At 38.0% G+C, this 22,025-nt stretch overlaps 1 protein-coding gene across 2 annotated transcripts in view; it reads right to left on the reverse strand.

Annotated features, from left to right (window-relative positions):
* UBQLN1 (ubiquilin 1) overlaps positions 1–22,025 on the reverse strand; it is a 48,257-nt gene that overhangs the window by 22,247 nt on the left and 3,985 nt on the right. For both annotated transcript variants that reach the window (XM_004048181.4, XM_004048182.5), the window contains exons 2-3: positions 3,742–3,893; positions 710–825 (exon numbers count right to left, since the gene is read on the reverse strand). In XM_004048181.4, the coding sequence (XP_004048229.1) occupies positions 710–825; positions 3,742–3,893 (268 nt within the window). The remainder of the gene's footprint in view (positions 1–709; positions 826–3,741; positions 3,894–22,025) is intronic.

Below are 22,025 nucleotides of genomic sequence, written 5' to 3' on the forward strand. Positions count from 1 at the left end.
CGCGCCACTGCACTCCAGCCTGGGCGACAGAGCAAGACTCTGTCTCAAAAAATATACATATATATATTCCACAGAACCTCAATATATAAATCTAATACAGGCCAGGCACAGTGGCTCTCATCTGTAACCCAGCATTTTGGGACACCAGCAGGACACCGTAAGCCAGGAGTTTGAGGCTGCAGTGAGCTATGGATGGCATCACTGCACTCTAGCCTCCGTGACTGAGCAAGATCCTGCCTCTCTTAAAAAAACAAACAAACAAAAAAAAACTAATATAAGAAAAACAAAAGCAGTTTTAGGCTAGGCTGGCTTCCCAGACCCCCTTCCATGTGTTCAGGACAGTTACAAAATAACTAATGCAGTCTGATCCCTTCCTTTTACAAATGAAAACATTATTATTCAGGGACGCTGGCTTACGATTAATAACCAGCTAATCTTACTCATACTAAATTATGTGGTAGTCAGATCAGGTATACACAAACTACATCTCTTTCATCATTAAAAAGAAAGGCACCAACTGATATGTAAGAATATCCATATCCCCAACTACTTCCTTAATATCTACAATTATAGGAATGTATGTGTTTTTTTTTTTAATTTTTGTTGTTAAAGTGACATAATGTTTTATTTTCTCATTTTATCTGAAACTACCCAGGAAGGGAAAGGAGTATTTTTTCCCAACCCTACTGGAATGACTAAAGACACTTACCTAAACCAAAAGGGTTGCTAGTAGCAGAACCAGATGTGGAGTTACTATTAGGAGTTGATGATGTAGTAACATTGCTTCCAGCTGTATTTGTTTGCTGAGCTGAATGATCCTGAGGCCTAGGGAAAATAATTAATCACAGAGTAAGCAGTAGAGCTGATTATTTTTAAAAGAACCACCGAAGGCCAGGCACAGTGGCTCACGCCTGTAATCCCAGCACTTTGGGAGGCCGAAGCTGGCCGATCACGAGGTCAAGAGATCGAGACCATCCTGGCTAACACAGTGAAACCCCATCTCTACTAAACATACAAAAAATGAGCCGGGCGTGATGGCGAGTGCCTGTAGTCCCAGCTACTCGGGAGGCTGAGGCAGGAGAATGGCGTGAACCCGGGAGGCGGAGCTTGCAGTGAGCGAGATCGCGCCACTGCACTCCGTCCAGCCTGGGCAACAGAGCGAGACTCCGTCTCAAAAAAAAAAAAAAAAAAGAACCACTGAAATCCTGACATCTAGAAATAAAGGGTAAACTCTCAGACCAAATCAAATTATCATTTGGTAAAAAGCCTGAGAAAACTAAGCATTAGGAACAAAAAATACAAAATAAAATAAAACCCTACAAAATACAAAATATGCTGCAATTGCCCCTCCTCTTTGAGTATAACGTACACAAATATTTCATTAGTTTCAATCATATTGCTTATGTAAGAGATGGAGGTAGGTTATCTCATAAGAGGGAAGCCAATGACCAGTTACACCCACAAAGCTTGACTATATAAAAAGCTTTTTTATCTTGGCGGTGGCTTACGCCTGTAATCCCAGCACTTTGCGAGGCCGAGGCAGGCGATCAACTGAGGTCAGGAGTTCAAGACCAGTCTGGCCAACATGGTAAAACCCTGTCTCTACTAAAGTACAAAAATTAGCCGGGCATGGTGGCACATGCCTGTAATCACAGGTACTCAGGAGGCTGAGGCAGGAAGATTGCTTGAACCCAGGAGGCGGAGGTTGTAGTGAGCCAAGATTGCGCCACTGCACTCCAGCCTGGGTGACAGAGAGAGACTCTTGAAAAACAAACAAACAAACAAAAAACCCACAACTTTTTTATCTATCCCCTTCTAGTTCTTGAGGGTTATGAGCCAGTTTTACTCTGGCCCTTGAAATTCTTGAAAACAATAAAAAGAGAGAGACTTCACCAAAAGAAAGCCAACAAATCAATATGATTAATAATTATTACTTTATTTATTTATTTTTTTAAAGACAGAGTCTTGCTCTGTCACCCAGGCCGGAGGTGCAGTGGCATGATCTCGGCTCACTGTAACCTCCGCCTCCCAGGTTCAAGCGATTCTCCTGTCTCAGCCTCCCGAGTAGCTGGGACTACAGGTGCACACCACTGTGCTGGGCGATTTTTTGTATTTTTAGTAGAGACAGGGTTTCACCATGTTGACCACGCTGCTCTGGAACTCCTGACCTCAGGTGATCTGCCCACCTCACCCTCCCAAAGTGCTCAGATTTCAGGCATGAGCCACCGCGCCTGGCCTGATTATTACTTAGTATTATCTCTAAAAGGAAATAAGCCAGACAAGGTGGCTCACGCCTGTAATCCCAGCACTTTGGGAGGCCAAGGCTGGCGGATCACCTGAGTTCAGGAGTTCGTGACCAGCCTGGCCAACATGAGGAAACCCCGTCTCTATTAAAAATACAAAATTAGCCAGGCGTGGTGGCGCATGCCTGTAATTCCAGCTACTTGGGAGGCTGAGGCGGGAGAATCGCTTGAACCCGGAGGGAGACGCTGCAGTGAGCTGAGATCGCACCGTTGCACTCCAGCCTGGGCAACAAGAGTGAAATTCCGTCTCAAAAAAAAAAGTAAGGAAATAAAAAAACCCTTCCAGATGATACCACATAAGAGTTTTGAATCCCACTCATTGCTTCTTTCCCTGAATTTAGCTAAGGCACACATTTTTCTATTTTAACATCTCCGAAATCAGGATCTGTCTTACAATTGCTGACAGCCAGGCATCAACTACATGCCTGCACATGTAGTCTACATGACTTCAACTGAATGCCTGGGTACACTGTTGTATCATACGTAACGGGCTTAATTACCACATTAAGTGTCTTCAAAATAATTACACTATTAATTGGCACTGACAGAAGTTACCATGTATTCAGAATAGCACCAAAATAGAAGGAATATGTTGAATGAGTAAAGCAAGTATTTGCTGTTGGTAAATACCAGCATAAAAACTTACAGAATGAGTGTTAATGGCTTGGAACAAAATCCTGGAGAAAATACTGGAGAGCTCTTTTAAGCAATGCTACACCACCAACACTCTTGACAGAACAGAGTTTGATACTGTATGAAAAAATATGGACACTGACAACTAAGTCTTTGTATGTTATGCAAGAGTGATATGATAAAATTCCATACCCATGTAAGTCTAAAGGAGCTCTTTCACTAAGTATAAAATAAACATTTTAAGTGACAAGAAAACATCAATTCAGTTAGCAGTATTCTTTCTTAGTGATACACAAAGGTATCTCTTTAAAACTGGTGGTGCCAGCTGGACACTGTGGCACGCACCTACAGTCCCAGGCTGACATGGGAGCATCACTTGAGCCCAGTCTGGGCAACATGGCATGACTCTGTCTCTTAAAAAAAAAAAAAAAAAAAGTTCCTTAGACTTAATGAAATATGATTATCAATTCGTGGTTTGCTAAGGAGATAAGTTACTCATGATCTTTGTCTAAAAATTTCCTTACTAAAAGAAAAGCTAAAAACTTGCCTGTTCTAATGCAAATAATTTAGATATAATAACTAAATACCAATGAACCTTGTAAAATATGAAATGGTTATCTGACAATCATGTAAGCATTAACATGGAATCACACTTTTTAAAAAAATTGTTATCGACAGCAAGGAAAGAATTTTAACTATTTAAATATTAATGACAGGGAAAGTAATTTACAGCCAACACTAGTTACTTTTAGAAGTACGAACATTTATCCACGATTTTAAAGCTGTACATCTTCCAAAACCATACCTGTTTTGTGTTTTAATGACAAGGTGAACAGTAAGTCCATCATGAATTCCATGCTGACTCAAGGTATCTTGATCTTTCAAAATTTTTCCAGCAAATATCAACACAAGTTGGTCAGTATGTGATTTAAAACGTTTAGAGATTTCTTCCTTAAACTAAATAAAAATAAAATAAGTACGTATTACAGTTGTTTGCACAGCACCATACAGTCTAGTTTCTACAGGTACCTCATAGAGGCCCCTACTACAGACGCTACAATTCAAACACCGTAATCCCAATGTTCCAGGAGGCTGAGGCAGGAGGACTGCTTGAGTCCAGGAGTTCGAGGCTGCAGTGAGCTATTATCACACCACTGCACTCCAGCCTGGGTGACAGAGTGATATCCCGCCTCTAAAAACAAAACAAAACAAAAAATCCCCGATTCAAAACAATACAGAGATGCATCCTTTTTATGTCAGTATCTTGATGTTAGTAAGAAATGATTATTACTTCATCTCTAACACAAAGGTCCTACTATAGGTGCACATATCCTATATTTGATCCTCTGCTAAGGCCTAACAATGCATTGCTTCCCAATATCCTTATTCTTTTTATGTTAATGAGACCAAATTTAGTTCGAGCCACAATTAGCTCTTACCACGTCCAAAATAATCCATTCCTCAGACTTCCATCTTCAGTCCTGTTCCTTTCTTTCTAGTTGAATACAGTATACACAGCCAATCTCATATTCTTGGCCTAGGGGTGGAGTATCTCTAACGCAAATACCCCAAATCTGAAATGCACCAACATCCAAAACTTTTGAGTATCCATGACACTCAAAGGAAATGCTCATTGGAGCATTTTCAAACTTTGGATTTTCAAATTAGGAATGCTGAACCAGTAAGTACATAAGGCAAATATCCCAAAATCCAAAAAAAACAAACAAACAAACAAAAAATCTGAAATCTGAGACACTTCTGGTCCCAAGTATGTCTGTTTAAAAAAAAAAAAAAAAAGTTTTTGGATAAAGTATACTTAATCTGTATTATACTGACCATCCTTCCCACTTACTTTATTCAATATTTATTAACAAGCAGTACTATGGAAAATCAAAGATAAAAGACACAACTCTCCCTGAAGGTGAACAGTCCAATGAGAGTCAAGTAAAACCATGAAGTCCAAAGGAAGCATAAAGGGAAGTCAGGGAAAGCTTTCCATAGTGAAAACTAAAGAAAGACTACTAAAGAAAGTAGCCGATAAAACCTGAAGAAAGGCTTTCCAGGGACCAGACACATAAAACCAGACAAGAGAAAAAGAGCATCATGCTATAAAGAAAAACTTACTTATACTATTCTCAGATCTTTACCAAAATCACCAGTATGCTTAGGCTTTACCAGACTGTCCAAATAGGAAAGCTTCAGAGTGGGCCCAGGAATCTACATTAAATGACTGGCTCAAGAAATCAGTCCAAATTCAGAAAAGAATCACATCTTCAAACCACTCTACCTCACTGTCCCACAGCAGTGGATCTCAATAGATGAGGAAACTGCTGCCAAGAAGGTGTTTTGGAAATATATAGGGGCATTCTTCTGGTTGTCACGATAAACGGAAAGACATTAAATGACAGAATGTCTGAGATTCAAAAAATCTTGTGGGGACAAGGAAGGGAAGGCATATATAAAAAACATGATAAGCTATATATCATTGTTGAAAATCAGAGATAGGTGCATGAAAGTTCCTAACACTCTACATTTGTGTATGAATAAAATTTTCCATAATCAATTTACAACAGCCAATATAAACAACTGATTTTTTAAAAATCTGTTTTACCTTTGTCAACTCCCATACACATTGCTAACATTTTGAAAAATACCCAAAAAAGCATAAAGATAACACAAAACTATACTTCAGTAAATATTTTGAAGCTTTTCCATCTGCATTTTCTTTCCTTTATTTGAAATCCTATGATACATAATCCTTTTATCTAAGATAAGCAATTTCCAAGTAACTAACAGAAAATCTTCATAGAACACCATTTGCATGATATTCTATATCTAGAAACAGGTCATAATTTAACTATACTCCCATTATTAGACATCTCATTTTTCCCTTTAGTACCTATCCGAAATAGTAATATAATGAATGGCAGAACAAATGGTTTGTAAGAATTAAAGGAGAATGCATATAAATGCAAACATCAGGTATATAGGCAGTAGTCAATAAATGGTAGCTACTACTATGCCAGTTCTCTTAATACTCAACAATTTTGTGAGGAAAAGAGTTTTTAATCCTATTTCAGACACAGAAAAAGAGGTTACAGATGTCTCCCTTCCCCTCACACTGATACAGCTAATAAACTGGTACTCAGGATTCAAACCTAGATTTGACTTCAAAGACAAACCTATCCAGATTAACTATTTTTCATATGCAAAATGAGAGGGTAAAACTAGATTTGTGTTTCTTAACCTTAAACTCAGAAATCCTTTCCAAAATCTTTGATATCCCTCGTTATTCTGAAATAAGTGACTTAATTATTGAACATACAGTTATATAGCATTTTATCGTATTTTAGGATTTGAAGGTAAGATACTAGATTAAACACATGCATCGGGCGGGGTGCAGTGGCTCACACCTGTAATCCCAGCACTCTGGGAGACCGAGGCGGGCAGATCACAGGTCAGGAGATAGAGAACATGTTGGCCAACATGGTGAAACCCCGTCTCTACTAAAAATACAAAACTTAGCTGGGCATTGTGGTGCATGTCTGTAATCCCAGCTACTCAGAAGGCTGAGGCAGGAGAATCGCTTGAACCTGGGAGGCAGAGGTTGCAGTGAGCCGAGATTGCACCATTGCACTCCAGCCTGGGCGATGAGAGCGAAACTCCGTTTCAAAAAAAAAGACATGCATCTATTCTTACATCCTTTCAAATACCTACCAAAAAATAGTATTTTTTAAGCTTTATGGAGACATAACTCATACCACGTAATTCACTCATTTAAAGTATACGATTCAATGGTTTCTGGAGTATTCACAGACATGTGTTACAATCCATTTCAGAACATTTTCATTACCTCAAAAAAAATCTATACCCTACAGCTATCACCCACCTATGGCTCATCACTTCCAACCATAAGAAACCAGTAATTTCTACTTTCTGTTTCCATACGAGTATTTCATATAAATGCAATATTATAACATATGGTCTTTGTGACTAGCTTCTTATACTTGGCATGTTTTCAAGATTCACCCATGTCACAGCATGTGTCAATACTTCATCCCTTTCTATGGCCAAACAGTATTCCATTGTATGAATATACCATCTATTTTGCTTATCCACTCATCAGGTGATGAGCATTTGGGTTGTTTCTGCCTTTTGGCTATTATAAACAATGTGATACATTTATCTCAGAGAAACTGACAGACTAAATGGGCAAAAATGAATTAGTAAAAATAGAAAAGATATGAACAATTAACATATGACCTAACTGGGCATACACAGATCACCAAACCCAACAACTACAGAATAAGCATTCTTTTTAAGTGCCTTTACTAAATTAGACTACATATGCTGGGCCATAAAGAAAGTCAACATATTTCAAAAAATTAAAATCTGACCAAGTTGTACTCTGTGACCACATGCAATTAAACTACCAAAAAGATAACAAGAAATCAAGTGTTGATCAATTGGAAAAGATGACCTAAGTGGGATACAAAAAGACCTAACCATTGTTTTAAAGGGGCACCATATACTGGACTACCATTAGCAGAGTAAAAAGATAAGCCCTTAAAGAGACAATTTGCAACACAACCAGCACAGCTCAAATCCAGATTTCATAATGTCTACAAATCACCAAGAAACACAACCCAATTGAAAAATGGCCAAGAAATTGAAACAGGAATTTCACAAAAATGAAATCCTTTTCATTTAAATGGCAAACAACACAGGTAACTTTAAATTAAAACCAGTAACAAATGCACTGAATGGTTCAGTTTAAGACTGTTAAAGAGTGTTACAGAGGATGCAGAGCAACTGGAAACCACACACACTGTGGGTACAAGTATAAATCAGTACATTTTGGAATAACATTTTGCAACAGAAGTTGAACATATGCTTACCCTATGACCCAACAATTCCACTATTTAACAAACTACATGTCCACAAAAAATACAATCAACATTCGAACCAATATTACTTGTATTAGCCAAAAACTGCAAACAATCCAAATGTCCCTCAACCGTAAAATAAACTATAACTGTATAGTCATTTGATAGATTACCCCCAATGACAACAAATGAACTACTGCCACATATCATCACGGATACCTCAACACGAGCGAAAAAGCCAGTCACAAATGAATGTAAATTGTATGATTTCATTTATATGAGTTTTTTTGTTTTTTTAAGGGTTGGGGACAAAATCCATGGTGCCCAAAGTGAGAAGAGTGGTTACCTTAAGTTTGCAAGTGACTTCTTGGGAGTTGGTATCATGTTCTACTTTCTCGACCTTTAGGCTAAAACATGAACCTGTACATTTATGACACATGTATTCTTCTATACTGTACTTTAATAAAAATAGTTTTAAAAGTTGGCTGTGAACTTTTAAGCTGCAGCAGGGGCTGGGCGTGGTGGTTCATGACTGTAACCTCAGCACTTTGGGAGGCCAACATGGGAGGACTGCTTGAGCCCAGGAGTTGGAGGCTGCAGTGAGCTATGATCGTGCCACTGCACTCCAGCTTGGTCAACAGCTTGGTCAATGGAACCAGACTCTGTCTCAAAAAAAAAAAAACAAGAACAGAAACATCAAGAAGTCGAAACACAGCCAGCTCTCCTGAGTATTTCAATTTCAAATTATTCCCTTCCCCAAAGCTAAAATATGCCTCAATGGGAGCGGGCGCAGTGGCTCACGCTTGTAATCCCAACACTTTGGGAGGCCAAGGCGGGTGGATCACCTGAGGTCAGGAATTCGAGACTACCCTGGCCAACATGGTGAAACCCCGTCTCTGCTAAAAATACAAAAATTAGCCAGGCATCGTGGCACACACCTGCAATCCCAGCTACTCGGGAGGCTAAGGCAAGAGAATCACTTGAACCCAGGAGGCAGAGATTGCAGTGAGCCAAAATCGCGCCACTGCACTCCAGCCTGGGTGACAGAGAGGCACTCATCCCAAAAAAATAAAAAAAAAAAAAACAAACACAATATATACATATATATATATATATATACATATAATACATATATATATATATATACACACATATAATACATATATATATGCCTCATCTTGGGCAGGTCAACTGAAAGGAAATGGAATGAAGAGAATTTAGTTTTAGGTAGCAGACCAGACTGGATATAAGACATGAAAATGACAACAGAGATAATCACCAAAGGCTAAAAGATGATCCATTAACATCGTATGTGGCAGAGACAATTAAAACCTGATATCCAAAACAGCTGTAATCTCAAAATCTAATAGAACAGCAATGAATATAGCTCACTTGAACCTCTGGTAACATTTAAAGACAGGAGTCTCCTAACCATGAGTTGTCAGTATCAGTACCTGAAGGATAATCAGGGCTTTCTGGACAGACTAAGGGCTTCTCTACAATGTCCTAGATGCAGTAGAGTAGGACACTACACCACACATTCGAAAATTACCTCCATTAATCATTATTACACAGCTATGCTGTACCTGGCACCACACACACATTTTCACATTCACTCCTTACAACAAAACCTCAAGAAACCAAACCAAAGTCCTGACAGACATGTGAGAAATCACATTCACTCACAAAATTACAGAGCTGTTGACAATTAATGTCATAGATACTGGGATCCTCCAACCTCATGGAACTCTTGGTTCTGGAGGGGTATCTTAGTCTTGAAGTATGAATTTATGGCACTTCATGCTAAAAGTTGGAAAACATGTTAAAAATGGTGATAGCATACAGTACAGTTCTAGGGAACTACAGACAACTGCATATGACTACCATTTATAATTCAGTTCTTATTTTAAATTTCAAACCACCAATGTCACCTAATTTAGATATTAGAACCACTTCCAAGTAGAAGGCTACTGTTAAATTGATTTGTTCTGAGTAAAAAATATACAAAACTTGGAACAAGCAAGCAAAAACCAAGAGATAAGCAACTTTGTAAGTTTAGCTGTCTGCCACTCTATTTGAAACAAAGGTAAATGAATCTTAAGTTTAATTGTACCGTGCCAGATATGGTACACTTTTCCGAATAAACCATATTTTAGAAAATTAAATCAAGTTAAATAATGTAGTGTTTTTATCTAAATGGAATTTGTCCTACAGCTAAAAATTCTGCACGTACTTCAAATATCTTTTACTTCTATTCTGCTTCCTACAGAATAAAGAGAAAGTTTTCAGATTACACTGTCTTCAAAATTTCTAGAAATTTTATCTCTAACATTTGAACGTAACTTCCTTGTCTGTTTAATCTACACTTTTATCATACAACAGCAGAAATCAGAAACTAAATAGTATTGATATGGAAAAACTTAATTAGCCATCTTAGAAAATCTCAAAGCTGTTTAGACAGAGGTAGCTCACTGACACTATTCCTCTGCAGAAAAATAAAACTTATTACAATTATACAAAATATTTTCGGCCAGGCGCAGTGGCTCACATCTGTAATCCCAGCACTTTTGGAGGCCGAGGCAGGCGGATCACCTGAGGTCGGCAGTTTGAGACCAGCCTGACCAACATGGAGAAACCCCGTCTCTACTAAAAATACAAAATTATCCGGGTATGGTGGCACATGCCTGTAATCCCAGCTACTTGGGAGGCTGGGGCAGGAGAATCGCTTGAACCCAGGAGGTGGAGGTTGTGGTGAGCTGAGATCACGCCATTGCACTCCAGCCTGCGCAACAAGAGCGGAACTCCGTTTTAAAAATAATAATAATAACAATAATAAAAAAATATTTTCATCTAGGGAATAGCCAGAACCATAAAGGAAGAATTTTTGTAATTTCCATTAAAAAGATTACCTAGATTAACTTATTTTTATCCTTAAGCCTATGTGGTCACTATTAACTCAAAATGAAAGATACATGATAGAATGGGCCTCAAAGTATCCATATTTTCTACAAATGTACATCCAACTCTGGTCTTGCACTGATAACCTACAATAACTACAGGCCAGAGAACTGAAAGGTGAGAATTACTAAACTCTTTCTCAACAACCATAAGAATCAAAATTCTAATGCACCTTGAATAAGCAATTTAATGATTTCAAAATGAACCCAGCACAGACAAAACAACTTTCAGCAACCCCTCATTTTTTTCAACATCATCCAAAAGCCAGGTGTTGTACATGAGTGGATTCTCCAGCTAACTGAAGGTCACCTCTGTTTGAGCACCAAAATTGTTTTCCATTCTACTGAATGTAATTTTAACTTTTGATAATGCTGAGTTACTGGTGTGAATATCAACTGCTGTTCTGCAATATAGTGATAACTGTCCAGACTCTCAAGGTATCCTGTATCTGCCTTTTTCTTTTTCTTATTTTTTTTTAACCAGACTGTCAAGTTCTTGTCTTGAAAGCATACCTTCTTTCTCCCCTAAATTTTCTATTTTTAATCTGAGGAAGAAGCAGCAAATAATTAAGAGAAGTTAGAAAACCGTATCAAATAAGAGTACGCAAAGAATGTGAAATGCTGTCCTGAAATGAAAACGTATCAAGATTTAGTGTATCAACTTTTATGGTGCCAATCTCAGCTGCTGAGGGCTGACTTTGCTTACTCCCTGTTCTCAATGGTTTTCGAGAAGAAAATAAGACACACATATGGAGGAAAGAGAGGAGAATCAAGGTTAGGAAAGAGTATTTTTGAAACATGTAGGCCTGAATTCAAATCTTGGTTTTGCTACATACTAGTTGTGTGACCTGGAGGATGTTACCTGTCTCTGAGCCTTGGTTTCTTCATCAGGAATAGAGATATTTATTCTGCAGGGCTGATGGGAGAATTAAGAGACATACGGAAATTTCCTGGGCACAATTCATTCACTAAGACATTCAAATATTGCTAATCTAATTATGCAAGGATAAACTCTAAACTGTAAACCCTCTGAAAATGGAGTTAATCTGACTTTAAAAGCAACATTGTCACCCTTTACAAACATTTCAAAGTCCAAACATCCAAACTTGCTTTTAAACAACCATTCTCTATCTCACCTATTAAACATCCGGGGAGTTGGGAATCAACCTATCCAAAAGTAAAATTTACTTCAGCTCTGAAGATAAAACATACACAATTTCATTTCCCACAGAATCACATATTAACAGCATTTAGCAAGGATTCTCTAAATAGTTATCTGAATACTGTATTCAAATCTTTGCTATTTCAGTATTTTAAGGCAGAGATCCTTCAAGAGTCTATTTTTGAATTAGCTCCTTACTCAATATTGCTAATAGTATTTGAAAAAATGTCCATAAATCATCCATATACATGGTTCTGTCAGTTATCATTCTCCAAGAGTCTGATGTTTAACCTTATAGTAGTCTTATTTAAAACACTGCATAACCCTTTATACAAGGATGCCAAGTATGAGAAACTACTACACTGAATATGTAACACGTATGAGAAAGGGGCACTCTCTCATAAAACTGTACACAGCCACAAATGTTAGTGTATCGTTTAGAAAATTTATTTTTTAGTTTCTCTCTAATTTAAATCTGACAAGAATAACAAACTAAATGTTTCACTATTCACATGCTAGGATAGATATACTTCCTTCTATTGCAAAAACTTAAAACTCAATTCACCGGTGAACAAAAGGCTGTGGGGAAAGAAACCAATATAAGTAAATCATATAAACTCTGAGTCAGGTACTTTATGCATACGATGTCACAAAATCCTCCAAACAATGTACTGAAGCAGGTATTACACGATACGTTAAAAATGTAGCCAGTGAGGCTGAGATGATTAAAGCTCCTTACCCATCATCAGATTTCTCCAATTCTAAGGTTCATGCTCTCCTTTCTCAAAATATTAATAAGCAAACCAAAACAATAAATCATAAAAATAATAAGTAATAGTCTAATGAGCTAGTTCTACATGGAAAGACTACCAAGGTAATACAAGTAGAAAGAGTAAGATAAAGAAAATTGTGGGTGGTTGACCCCATTTGCTTAACAAAAGGTAAAAATTATATATGAACATATAAATACCTTTCTGGACAGAATCACCCAAAAAAAAAAAAAAGTTAACTTTACCTTTTATCCTGAATGGGCCCTCCCACCTTTTTTTTTTTTTTTGAGACTAAGTCTCACTCTGTCGCCCAGGCTGGAGTACAGTGGCGCCATCTTGGCTCACTGCAACCTCCACCTCCCAGGTTCAAGTGATTCTCCTGCCTCAGCCTCCCAAGTGGCTGGGACTACAGGTGCTCCCCACCACACTGGCTAATTTTTTTATTATTTTGGTAGAGATGGGGTTTCACTATATTGGCCAGGCTGGTCTTGAACTCCTGACCTTGTGATCTGCCCACCTCAGCCTCCCGAAGTGCTGGACTTACAGGCGTGAGGCGCCGTGCCCAGTCCCTTTTTATACTTTTCAACATCATTTGAATTTCTTAATTTTAAAGTAAAAATATGTATAAGGTATTTTTTAAATGTAAAAGTTATATCCTTTAAGAAAACTGGAGAGAGCTTTAAAGAGTTAAAAAAAAAAAATTACCCCCAAGTTTTAGACATCTACATGGCAGCTGCTTAACCAGTAAACCAGGCAGACTGTTGCCATATCTACAGGACATCAAACTAACTCATAGTTGTATAAATTTACCTGGAAAAATCAGAGTTCAGGTCTAGCAACAATATTCTGCAAATACACACATATATTTTCATGCCTATAATAAATAGAATCTGTGAAGTATGCTAATCCAATAGTCTCTGCAAACAGCAGATTTAAGTATCAACTTCAGCCTCTAAAAAAAGCTCCTAATCTCAATTTAATGGTATTTGTATAGTTTCACTTCACTTTTCAAATTAATTTTTTTTTTTGAGTCAGAGTCTCACTCTCTTGCCAGGATAGAGTGCAGTCGCACGATCTCAGCTCACTGCAACCTCCACCTCCCGGGTTCAAGCGATTCTCCTGCCTCAGCCTCTCCAGTAGCTGGGACTACAGGTGCACACCACCACGCCCAGCTAATTTTTGTATTCTTAGTAGAGACAGGGTTTCGCCATGTTGGCCAGGATGGTCTCAAACTCTTGACCTCATAATCCGCCTGCCATCATGATTGTATACACTTATAAAGTACAACATGATGTTTTGATATATGTAAACAATGTGGAGTGACTAAATCAAGCTAATATATCTATCACCTCTCTTATCTTTTTTGTAGTTGCAGCTGCTGGTACAGGAAAGTAACTGTAATAATGCCATCAGACACTTAAGTTGACTAAGAATAAACACAATTTTTCAAAATCACATTGTTAAAATATTCCTAAGACCAGCCTGTCTGGGCAACATGGCAAAATCCTGTCTCTATAAAAACAAACAAAAAAATTTTTTAAAAAACCCAGTACGAAAAATAGCTGGGCAAGGTGGTGCACGCCTGCAGTCCCAGTTTCTCCAGAAGCTGAAGTGGGAGAATCGCTTGAGCCCAGGAGATCAAGGTTGCAGTGAGCTGTGATTGCACTACTGCACTTCAGGTTGGGTGACAGAACAAGACTCTGTCTAAAAAAGGAAAAAAAAAAAATCCCAACTAGGTACAAAATATTGCAGATAAATATTTAAAACACTATTTGGTCATTCAATAAATACTTGTCTACTCAGTGTGTGCCCAGGACACAATGCTAGGCAACATGGGATTAGAAAGTAAGCAAAACAGTCCCTGCCCCTGAAGTTCTTACAGTACTCGGGGGCAGGGGGGCTGGGTGAAGGAGACAATCCATATAATCACAAAATGTTATCAGAGATTATAATCAATGATCTGACATAGACTGATGAGTCCAATTACCCTCTGATGAACTAATATTTAAATAAACTTTTTTAAAAAAGATACAGAGTATTGCTATGTTGCCCAGGCTGGCGTGGAACTCTTGGGCTCAAGTAATTCTCCCACCTCAGCCTCCCAATTAGCTGGGACTACAGGCTTGCACCACCACACCTAGCTCTTCAATGAACTTTAAAGACTGAAAAGCCAGTCAAAGGAAAGTCAAGGCAGTTTGGGGCAGTGGATCGGTGAGGCCTCCCAAGTACGTACTGGGTTTGAATCTACAGTCTACTACTTAATATGTGTATGAATTTGATCACATTATTAATATGAGTCTCAGTATCTTCTGGTTTTGTTTTTTTTTTAAGACATAGGCCAGGCGCGGTGGCTCACGCCTGTAATTCCAGCACTTTGGGAGGCAAAGGCAGGCGAATCATGAGGTCAGGAGTCCATGACCAGTCTGGCCAACATAATGAAACCCCGTCTCTACTAAAAATACAAAAAATTAGCCGGGTGTGGTGGTGTGCACCTGTAATCCCAGCTACTCAGGAGGCTGAGGCAAGAGAATTGTGTGAACCCAGGGGGTGGAGGTTGCAGTGAGCTGAGATTGTACCACTGCACTCCAGCCAGGGCGACAGTGCAAGACACTGTCTCAAAAAAAAAAAAAAAAAAAAAGACAGTTTCCCTCTGTCGCCCAGGCTGGACTGCAGTGGCAAGATCTCAGCTCACTGCAACCTCTGCCTCGCAGATTCAAGCGATTCTTCCACCTCAGCTTCCCAAGTAGCTGGGACTACAGGCATGCACCACCACACACGGCTATTTTTTGTACCCTTTTTTTTGAGACGAAGTCTCACTCTTATCCCACAGGCTGGAGTGCAATGGCACGATTCGGCTCACTGCAACCTCCACCTCCCAGGTTCAAGCGATTCTCCCGCCTCAGCCTTCCGAGTAGCTGGGGATTACAGGCATGCACCACCACATCTGGCAAATCTTGTATTTTTAGTAGAGACGGGGTTTCTCCATGTTGGTCAGGCTAGTCTCAAACTCCTGACCTCATGTGATCCACCCGCCTCGGCCTCCCAGAGTGCTGGGATTAGCGGCATGAGCCACCATGCCTGGCCAGCATCTTCATTTTTAAAAAAAAGGATAATAATAGTGCTTTCAGCATAAAGTTACGTGACATTTTAAAAAAATATAATGCATCATGCCTTATAAATCATGCCTACAATAAATATTGGCCATTATGTCATTGTCATTAGCAGCATTTGCAAAGGTTCAAAAAGGGGAAGAAAGAGCCAGTGATATTTGAGGGTAGGGGAAGAGACAATACAAACTGGCTGAAATGCAATGAAAACAGGAGAAAAGGCAGGTGGAAGCACATCCTGAAAGCTTTATTAGCTGTGCTAATTTAGCAGTCACTAGCTACATATGGCTATTAAGCACTTGAAATGTGGCTACTTCAAACTGAGGTATGCCTAAGTGTAAATTACAAAATATATTTCAAAGACTTAGTATTTCAAAATGCAAGATATTTTATAGTCTTTATATCAATTGCACCTTAAAATATTTTAGACATACTGGGTTAAATAAAGCATATTAAAATTACAATAGCCAAAAGGTGGAAGCAACCCAAGCGACAAGCAACAGATCAATGGATTTTTAAAATGTGGTACATACATATAATGGAATATTATTCAGTCATACACAGTAAATTCTGGCTGGGTGCAGTGGCTCACACTTGTATAATCCTAGCACTTTGGGAGACCAAGGGGGCAGATCGCTTGAGCTCAGGAGTTTGAGACCAACCTGGGCAACATGGTGAAACCCTGTCTCTACAAAAAAATACAAAGTAGCCAAGCATGGTGATGTGAGCTTGCAGTCCCAGCTACTTGGGGGGCTAAGGCAGGAGGATCACTTGAACTTCAGGAGGTGGAGGCTGCAGCAAGCCATGATTGTGCCACTGCACTCCAGCCTGGGTGACAAAGTGAGACCTGTCTCAAAAAAAAAAAAGTAAATTCTGACACATGCTACAACATAAATGAACCTTGTGGACGTCATACTAAGAGAAATAAGTTAATCACAAAAGGCCAAACACTGTCTTATTCCACTTATATGAAATACCTAGAGTAGTCAAATTCAGAGACAGAAAGAAGAATGGTGGTTGCTAGAGGTGGGGGAATGGGGAAAATGGGGAGTTACTGTTTAAACGGTCCAGGGTTTCAGTTTTGCAAGATGAGTTCTGGAAAGGGATGGTGGTAACAATTGTACAACAATGTGAATGTACTTAATGTCACTGAAGTGAACCCTTAAAAATGCTTAACATGATAAATTTTGTTATGTGTGAGCCACCACTATCGAAAAATTGACTTCAGTCCTTCCTTTTGATTAAAGTGGCTAATAGGAAAATTACATATGTGGCTCATACTGTTTTTTGTTTTTAAGAGACCAAGTCTCATTCTGTCACCACAGCTGGAATGCTGCGGTGCAATCATAGCTCAGTGTAACCTCCAAACTCCTGGGCTCAACCTTGCTGGACTAGCTGGGACTACAGGTGTGTGCCACCACACCTAGCTAAATTTTTATTTTTTTGTAGACAGGCTGGTCTCGAACTCCAGGAGGTGGGGGCTGCAGTGAGCCATGATCACTGAGCCATTGTGCTCAAGCAATCCTGCCACCTTGGCCCCGCAAAGTGTTGGGATTACAAGCATGAACCACTGAGCCCAGCTAACATTGTATTTCTATAAAAAATAAGTCATGGTAAAAATTTCCAATGAGAAGTGTTTTGATGAACAAGATATAGTAACAGGAAGCCCTAATACCAGGGTAAGCAAACTTTCTGTTACGGGCTAGACAGTAAATATTTTTGGCTCTACCAGCCACACGGTCTATTCTGAAAGGAGCTATAGATAACACATAAGCAAATGGGCACAGTAGATTTCGACTACCAGTTTGCTGGCCTCTGCCCTAAGGCACCCATTATAAGCAATGGCTCTTAAATTTTCATAAATTTTGTGAGCCAGTTTAATAACAGTATCTTGAAATCTGCCACAGTGAGAATATTTACATCATGGAAATCCAGCAAACACTACAAATCAGTGTTTTTCCTGAAGAACGGGTTGATAAACCAGCATTTACCAGCAAACCACTCACTATGTAATGAATTAACTTCTATACATCTAAAATTATATTCATTATGAACCATCTTTGAAAGAAATGGATAGCTATTCATATCACTTTCTGTGCTCTGTGGTTCAGATGAGAATCTCCAGCTAAGAAAGGTGGTTCTAGAAGAGTAATGTTCCAGGCAGAGAAGCAAGAATGAACATCATGAAGCAGTCAAGAGTTGTGCCTGGAGAGTGGTGACCTGGGGGGAACAGCTTAAGAGGAAGCTTCCACAAAAGGACTGGGAGCTACCAGATTATGTACATACTACACTCAGTAAAGGTTCAACAACAAGTAGTTATTACTGAATATGTATTATTGTACATAATGGACTAGATTCATCTGTAAATAATTTATTGAGCCCTAGGCTCTGGTAACACAATGGTGAACAATCACAGCCCCTCTCTAAAGAGAAGGAATCACATAAATATACAATTTTAAGTTGTGATGAATTCTTATTAAAAACAGGCTACTGTGAGAAATCCAACAGGGGATCCCAATCCAGTCTGGACAATCAGAAATAGATACTACCTGGAGAAACTGACCTTTGCATTAAGATTTAAAGTTGGAAAAGGAATGGGCAAAGAGTGTTCTTGCATTCTAGGTAGCAAGAACAAACTGTACAAAAGTCCTCAGGCAGGAAAAAAAGTATTAACAGGTCAGGGAACTAGAAGGTCAATGTAGTCAGCCAAGCAAGCAAAAAAAGAAGGCATCTGCAAAAAATGGAGAGGGCATGGAACCGTATTACACAGGGCCTCGCTACTCCATTATATATTCTAAGACCAATAGGGAGCCATTAGCTTTACACAGAGGGTGGCATGCTCTGATTAACGTTTTTCAGAGATTACTCTTGGAATGGCTGGTGGGAGAGTTATAGAAAAGTCAGACAACTGACCAGTAGGCTACTGCAGTTTCTAGGCAAGAGGTAATGGCAACTTAGTGGAGCCACTACCCGATATTTTAAGTACGTAATCTATAAAATACGCCACCACAGAAATTTTTGCTCTCAGGACACCATTTTACAACTTCAGAACTCCAAAGAGTTTTGCTTATTTAGGTTATAGCTGTTGATATTTATAATATTAGAAATTAAAACTGAATAATCTTTAAAAATAAATTCATTTAAAAATAATACATTATATATTAATAAAAATAACATCCTTATGAAAAATAACTATTTTCTCAGTGATGAGTGGCATTATTTTAAATTTTTGGAAATCACTTTAGTCTTGTAATAGAAGACAGCTGGATTTTCACATCTGTTGTCATATCCCACACCTTAAAGACTCTAGCCAAGTGCACTGCCCAGTTTTGAGAAAATTAGACTGAAAAATAAAAATAACATCTCAGAATTACTATGAAAATAGTTTCATCTCATGGTCCCCTTAACAGGGTATGGGGACTCCCCAAACCACAATGAGAACTACTGCTCAGATAACAAAAAGCAAATTTGTCTAGCAGGCTTTCCAGTTTTCCTCAGAGTGCCCCCAGCAAAAATAATAATGAAAATAAAAAGCAAAATAATCACAGTAAGATACCATTTCACAGCCAGTAAGATGGCTATACTCACAAAGACAGTAATAAGTATTACCGAGAATGTGGTTATCGGAATCCTCATGCATTGCTAGTGGAAATGTAAAATGGGACAGACACCTTAGAAAATAATTTGGCAGCTCCTCATAAAGCTCAACATAGAGCTTTGACCCAGCAATTTCCACTCCAAGATCTACACCCAAGAAAAATGAAAACGTTATGTCCCCACAAAAACTTATACATGAGTGTTCAGAGGCATTAGTCATAATAGCCAGAAAGTAGAAACAACCCAATGTCCACCACGTGATAGAAAAATAAAATGTGGAATGCTGTTGGCAACACAATGGAATGTTATTCGGCAATAAAAAGGAAGGAAGTACCGGCACATGCTTCAACAGGGATGAACCTTGAAAACATTATGCTAAGTGAAAGCCAATCACAAAAGACCACATGATTCCACTTACAACAAACGTCCAGAACAAGCAAATCTATAGACAAAAAATAGATCAGTAGTTGCCTAAGGCTGGGGGGCCCAGGGAGAAACGAAGGGCAACTGCTAAAGAGTACAGCGTTTCTTTTTGAGGGTTCTAAACGTTCTAAAATTGACTACACGACCCTGTGAATGTATTACATCAATTACAGACTTTAAAATGGTGAACTGTATGGTAGGCAAATTGTACTTCAATTATGCTCTTTCTTAAAAAAAGCTAAGCAATCTCTGTTAATCAGAATCATTAAATAACGAGTTTTTCAGCTGTCCAGTATTAGAACAAAGCAAATAAGAAAACAATGATCTCACAGACATTTTTTTTCTCAGATATCTTGCTATACTGATTCAATCCAACCTTCTGGATAAGATGTTGTCCAGCAGAAATATATATAAGCCACAAGTAATTTAAAAATTTTAAGCAGCCATACTGAAAAAAAGTTTTTAATAAAAGGTCAAATTAATTTTGATATTTTACTTAACTCACAATCTGCAAAATACTATTTCAACACATATCAAAAGTATTAAGATATTTATTTTGTTCATACCAAATTTTCAAAATCTGGTATAAACTTTACACTTAACACATCTCACTTCAGTCCAACCACATTTTAAGTACTTAACCACATGTGGGTGATGGTATCAAAGTGGACAGTATAGTTCTAGATCCACACTATACAGTATAACGTTAAATCATGTGTGTGATGATGACCCTAAGGCAAGTTCCCTTATAAAAGAAAGGCTCAATTTGACTCAATACGTTTAAATTATGTCTAAGTATATTAATATTTTCCCAGAAGTTTGCACTGACAGAAGGCACTTTCTAAAACCAGAGTATATACTGCCTGAACATTTCAAGTAAATGTACTTCAAAATTTTACACATAACCTAACAGTCTATGAAATCCCAAAATAAGCTAATTAGAAGTTATACAGAAACTCCCCTCCATTATCTGCACTAATGTCTCACATATATAACTCTCCATTCTTCTAGATGTTATCTTGCTCGTGGATACTTGGAAATCCTCAAAGCTCTTTTCAATAGCTGATGATGAATAATTAACAAAAAAAAAATCTCATACACAGGGACTTTGTGCCACTACACATTTATGCTTTTGTATCTATTTACTTACATACAGGTTGAGCATCCCCAATCCAAAAATATGAAATCTGAAATGCTCCAAAATCTGAAATTTTTTAACACCATGACATCACATGTGGAAAAATACCATATGTAACACCTTTGCTTTCTGATGGTTCAATGTATACAGTTTGTTTCACTCGCAAAATTATTTAAAATATTGTATAAAATTACCTTTAGGCTCTGTGCATAAAATGTACATGAAATATAACTGAATTTCATGTTTATATTTAGGTGCCATCCCCAAGATATCTCATTATGTATATACAAATATTCCAAAATCCAAAAAAAAAGAAAATCCAAAGTCCCAAACACTTCTCGTCCCAAGCATTTCCCATAAGGGATACTCAACCTGTATTACAAAAATCTCTATTAATGACAGCACCTTGGAATGTACACAGTGCAGTTTATATTCTCACTACCTATTCTAGCAACCTGTAAGTAAAAATTTATGTTAGTTGATTCTGAGTGCTCCGTGAATAATAAATTTCACTCTAAATTGGAAAAAAGCTTAAGCTTTATTAGTAACCTTGAACAAGTAACATTATTAAATACCAAATGTATATAGCACTGTAAAAAATTAAGGCAACCTGTTTCTGCCTGTTGGTACTCACGACCAGAAACCAATGGAAAAATAGGAAAATAAATTACCACCTTACAATTTACCCAAGAAGTTTAACGTAATTTCATCTAATCACTTATTACAGCATGTTCATATAAACAGCATTTTGGTATAATGTGTTAAGGAATCTACATTACGTAGAAATACTTATTGAAAGAAATTTTAACTTATAGAAAACGGAATTTGTCTGATACAGAGCATAAGCCTTCAATATTATCCTCTGGAGGTCTTCGGCTTACCCTCTGACCCTCCAAACTTAGGTACAAATTTTAAAGACTAAATATTTCCCAATTTCTAACTGGACACTTTCAGTGGAATTTTAATGTCATTAAGTATTGTTAATGACAAATTTTCATTAGTAACAAACAGTTTCAATCAAACCCTTTAAAATTTTTAAATTATAAAAT

Source organism: Gorilla gorilla, chromosome 13 (assembly GCF_029281585.2).
Source record: "Gorilla gorilla gorilla isolate KB3781 chromosome 13, NHGRI_mGorGor1-v2.1_pri, whole genome shotgun sequence".
NCBI classification, from domain to species: Eukaryota; Metazoa; Chordata; class Mammalia; order Primates; family Hominidae; genus Gorilla; species Gorilla gorilla.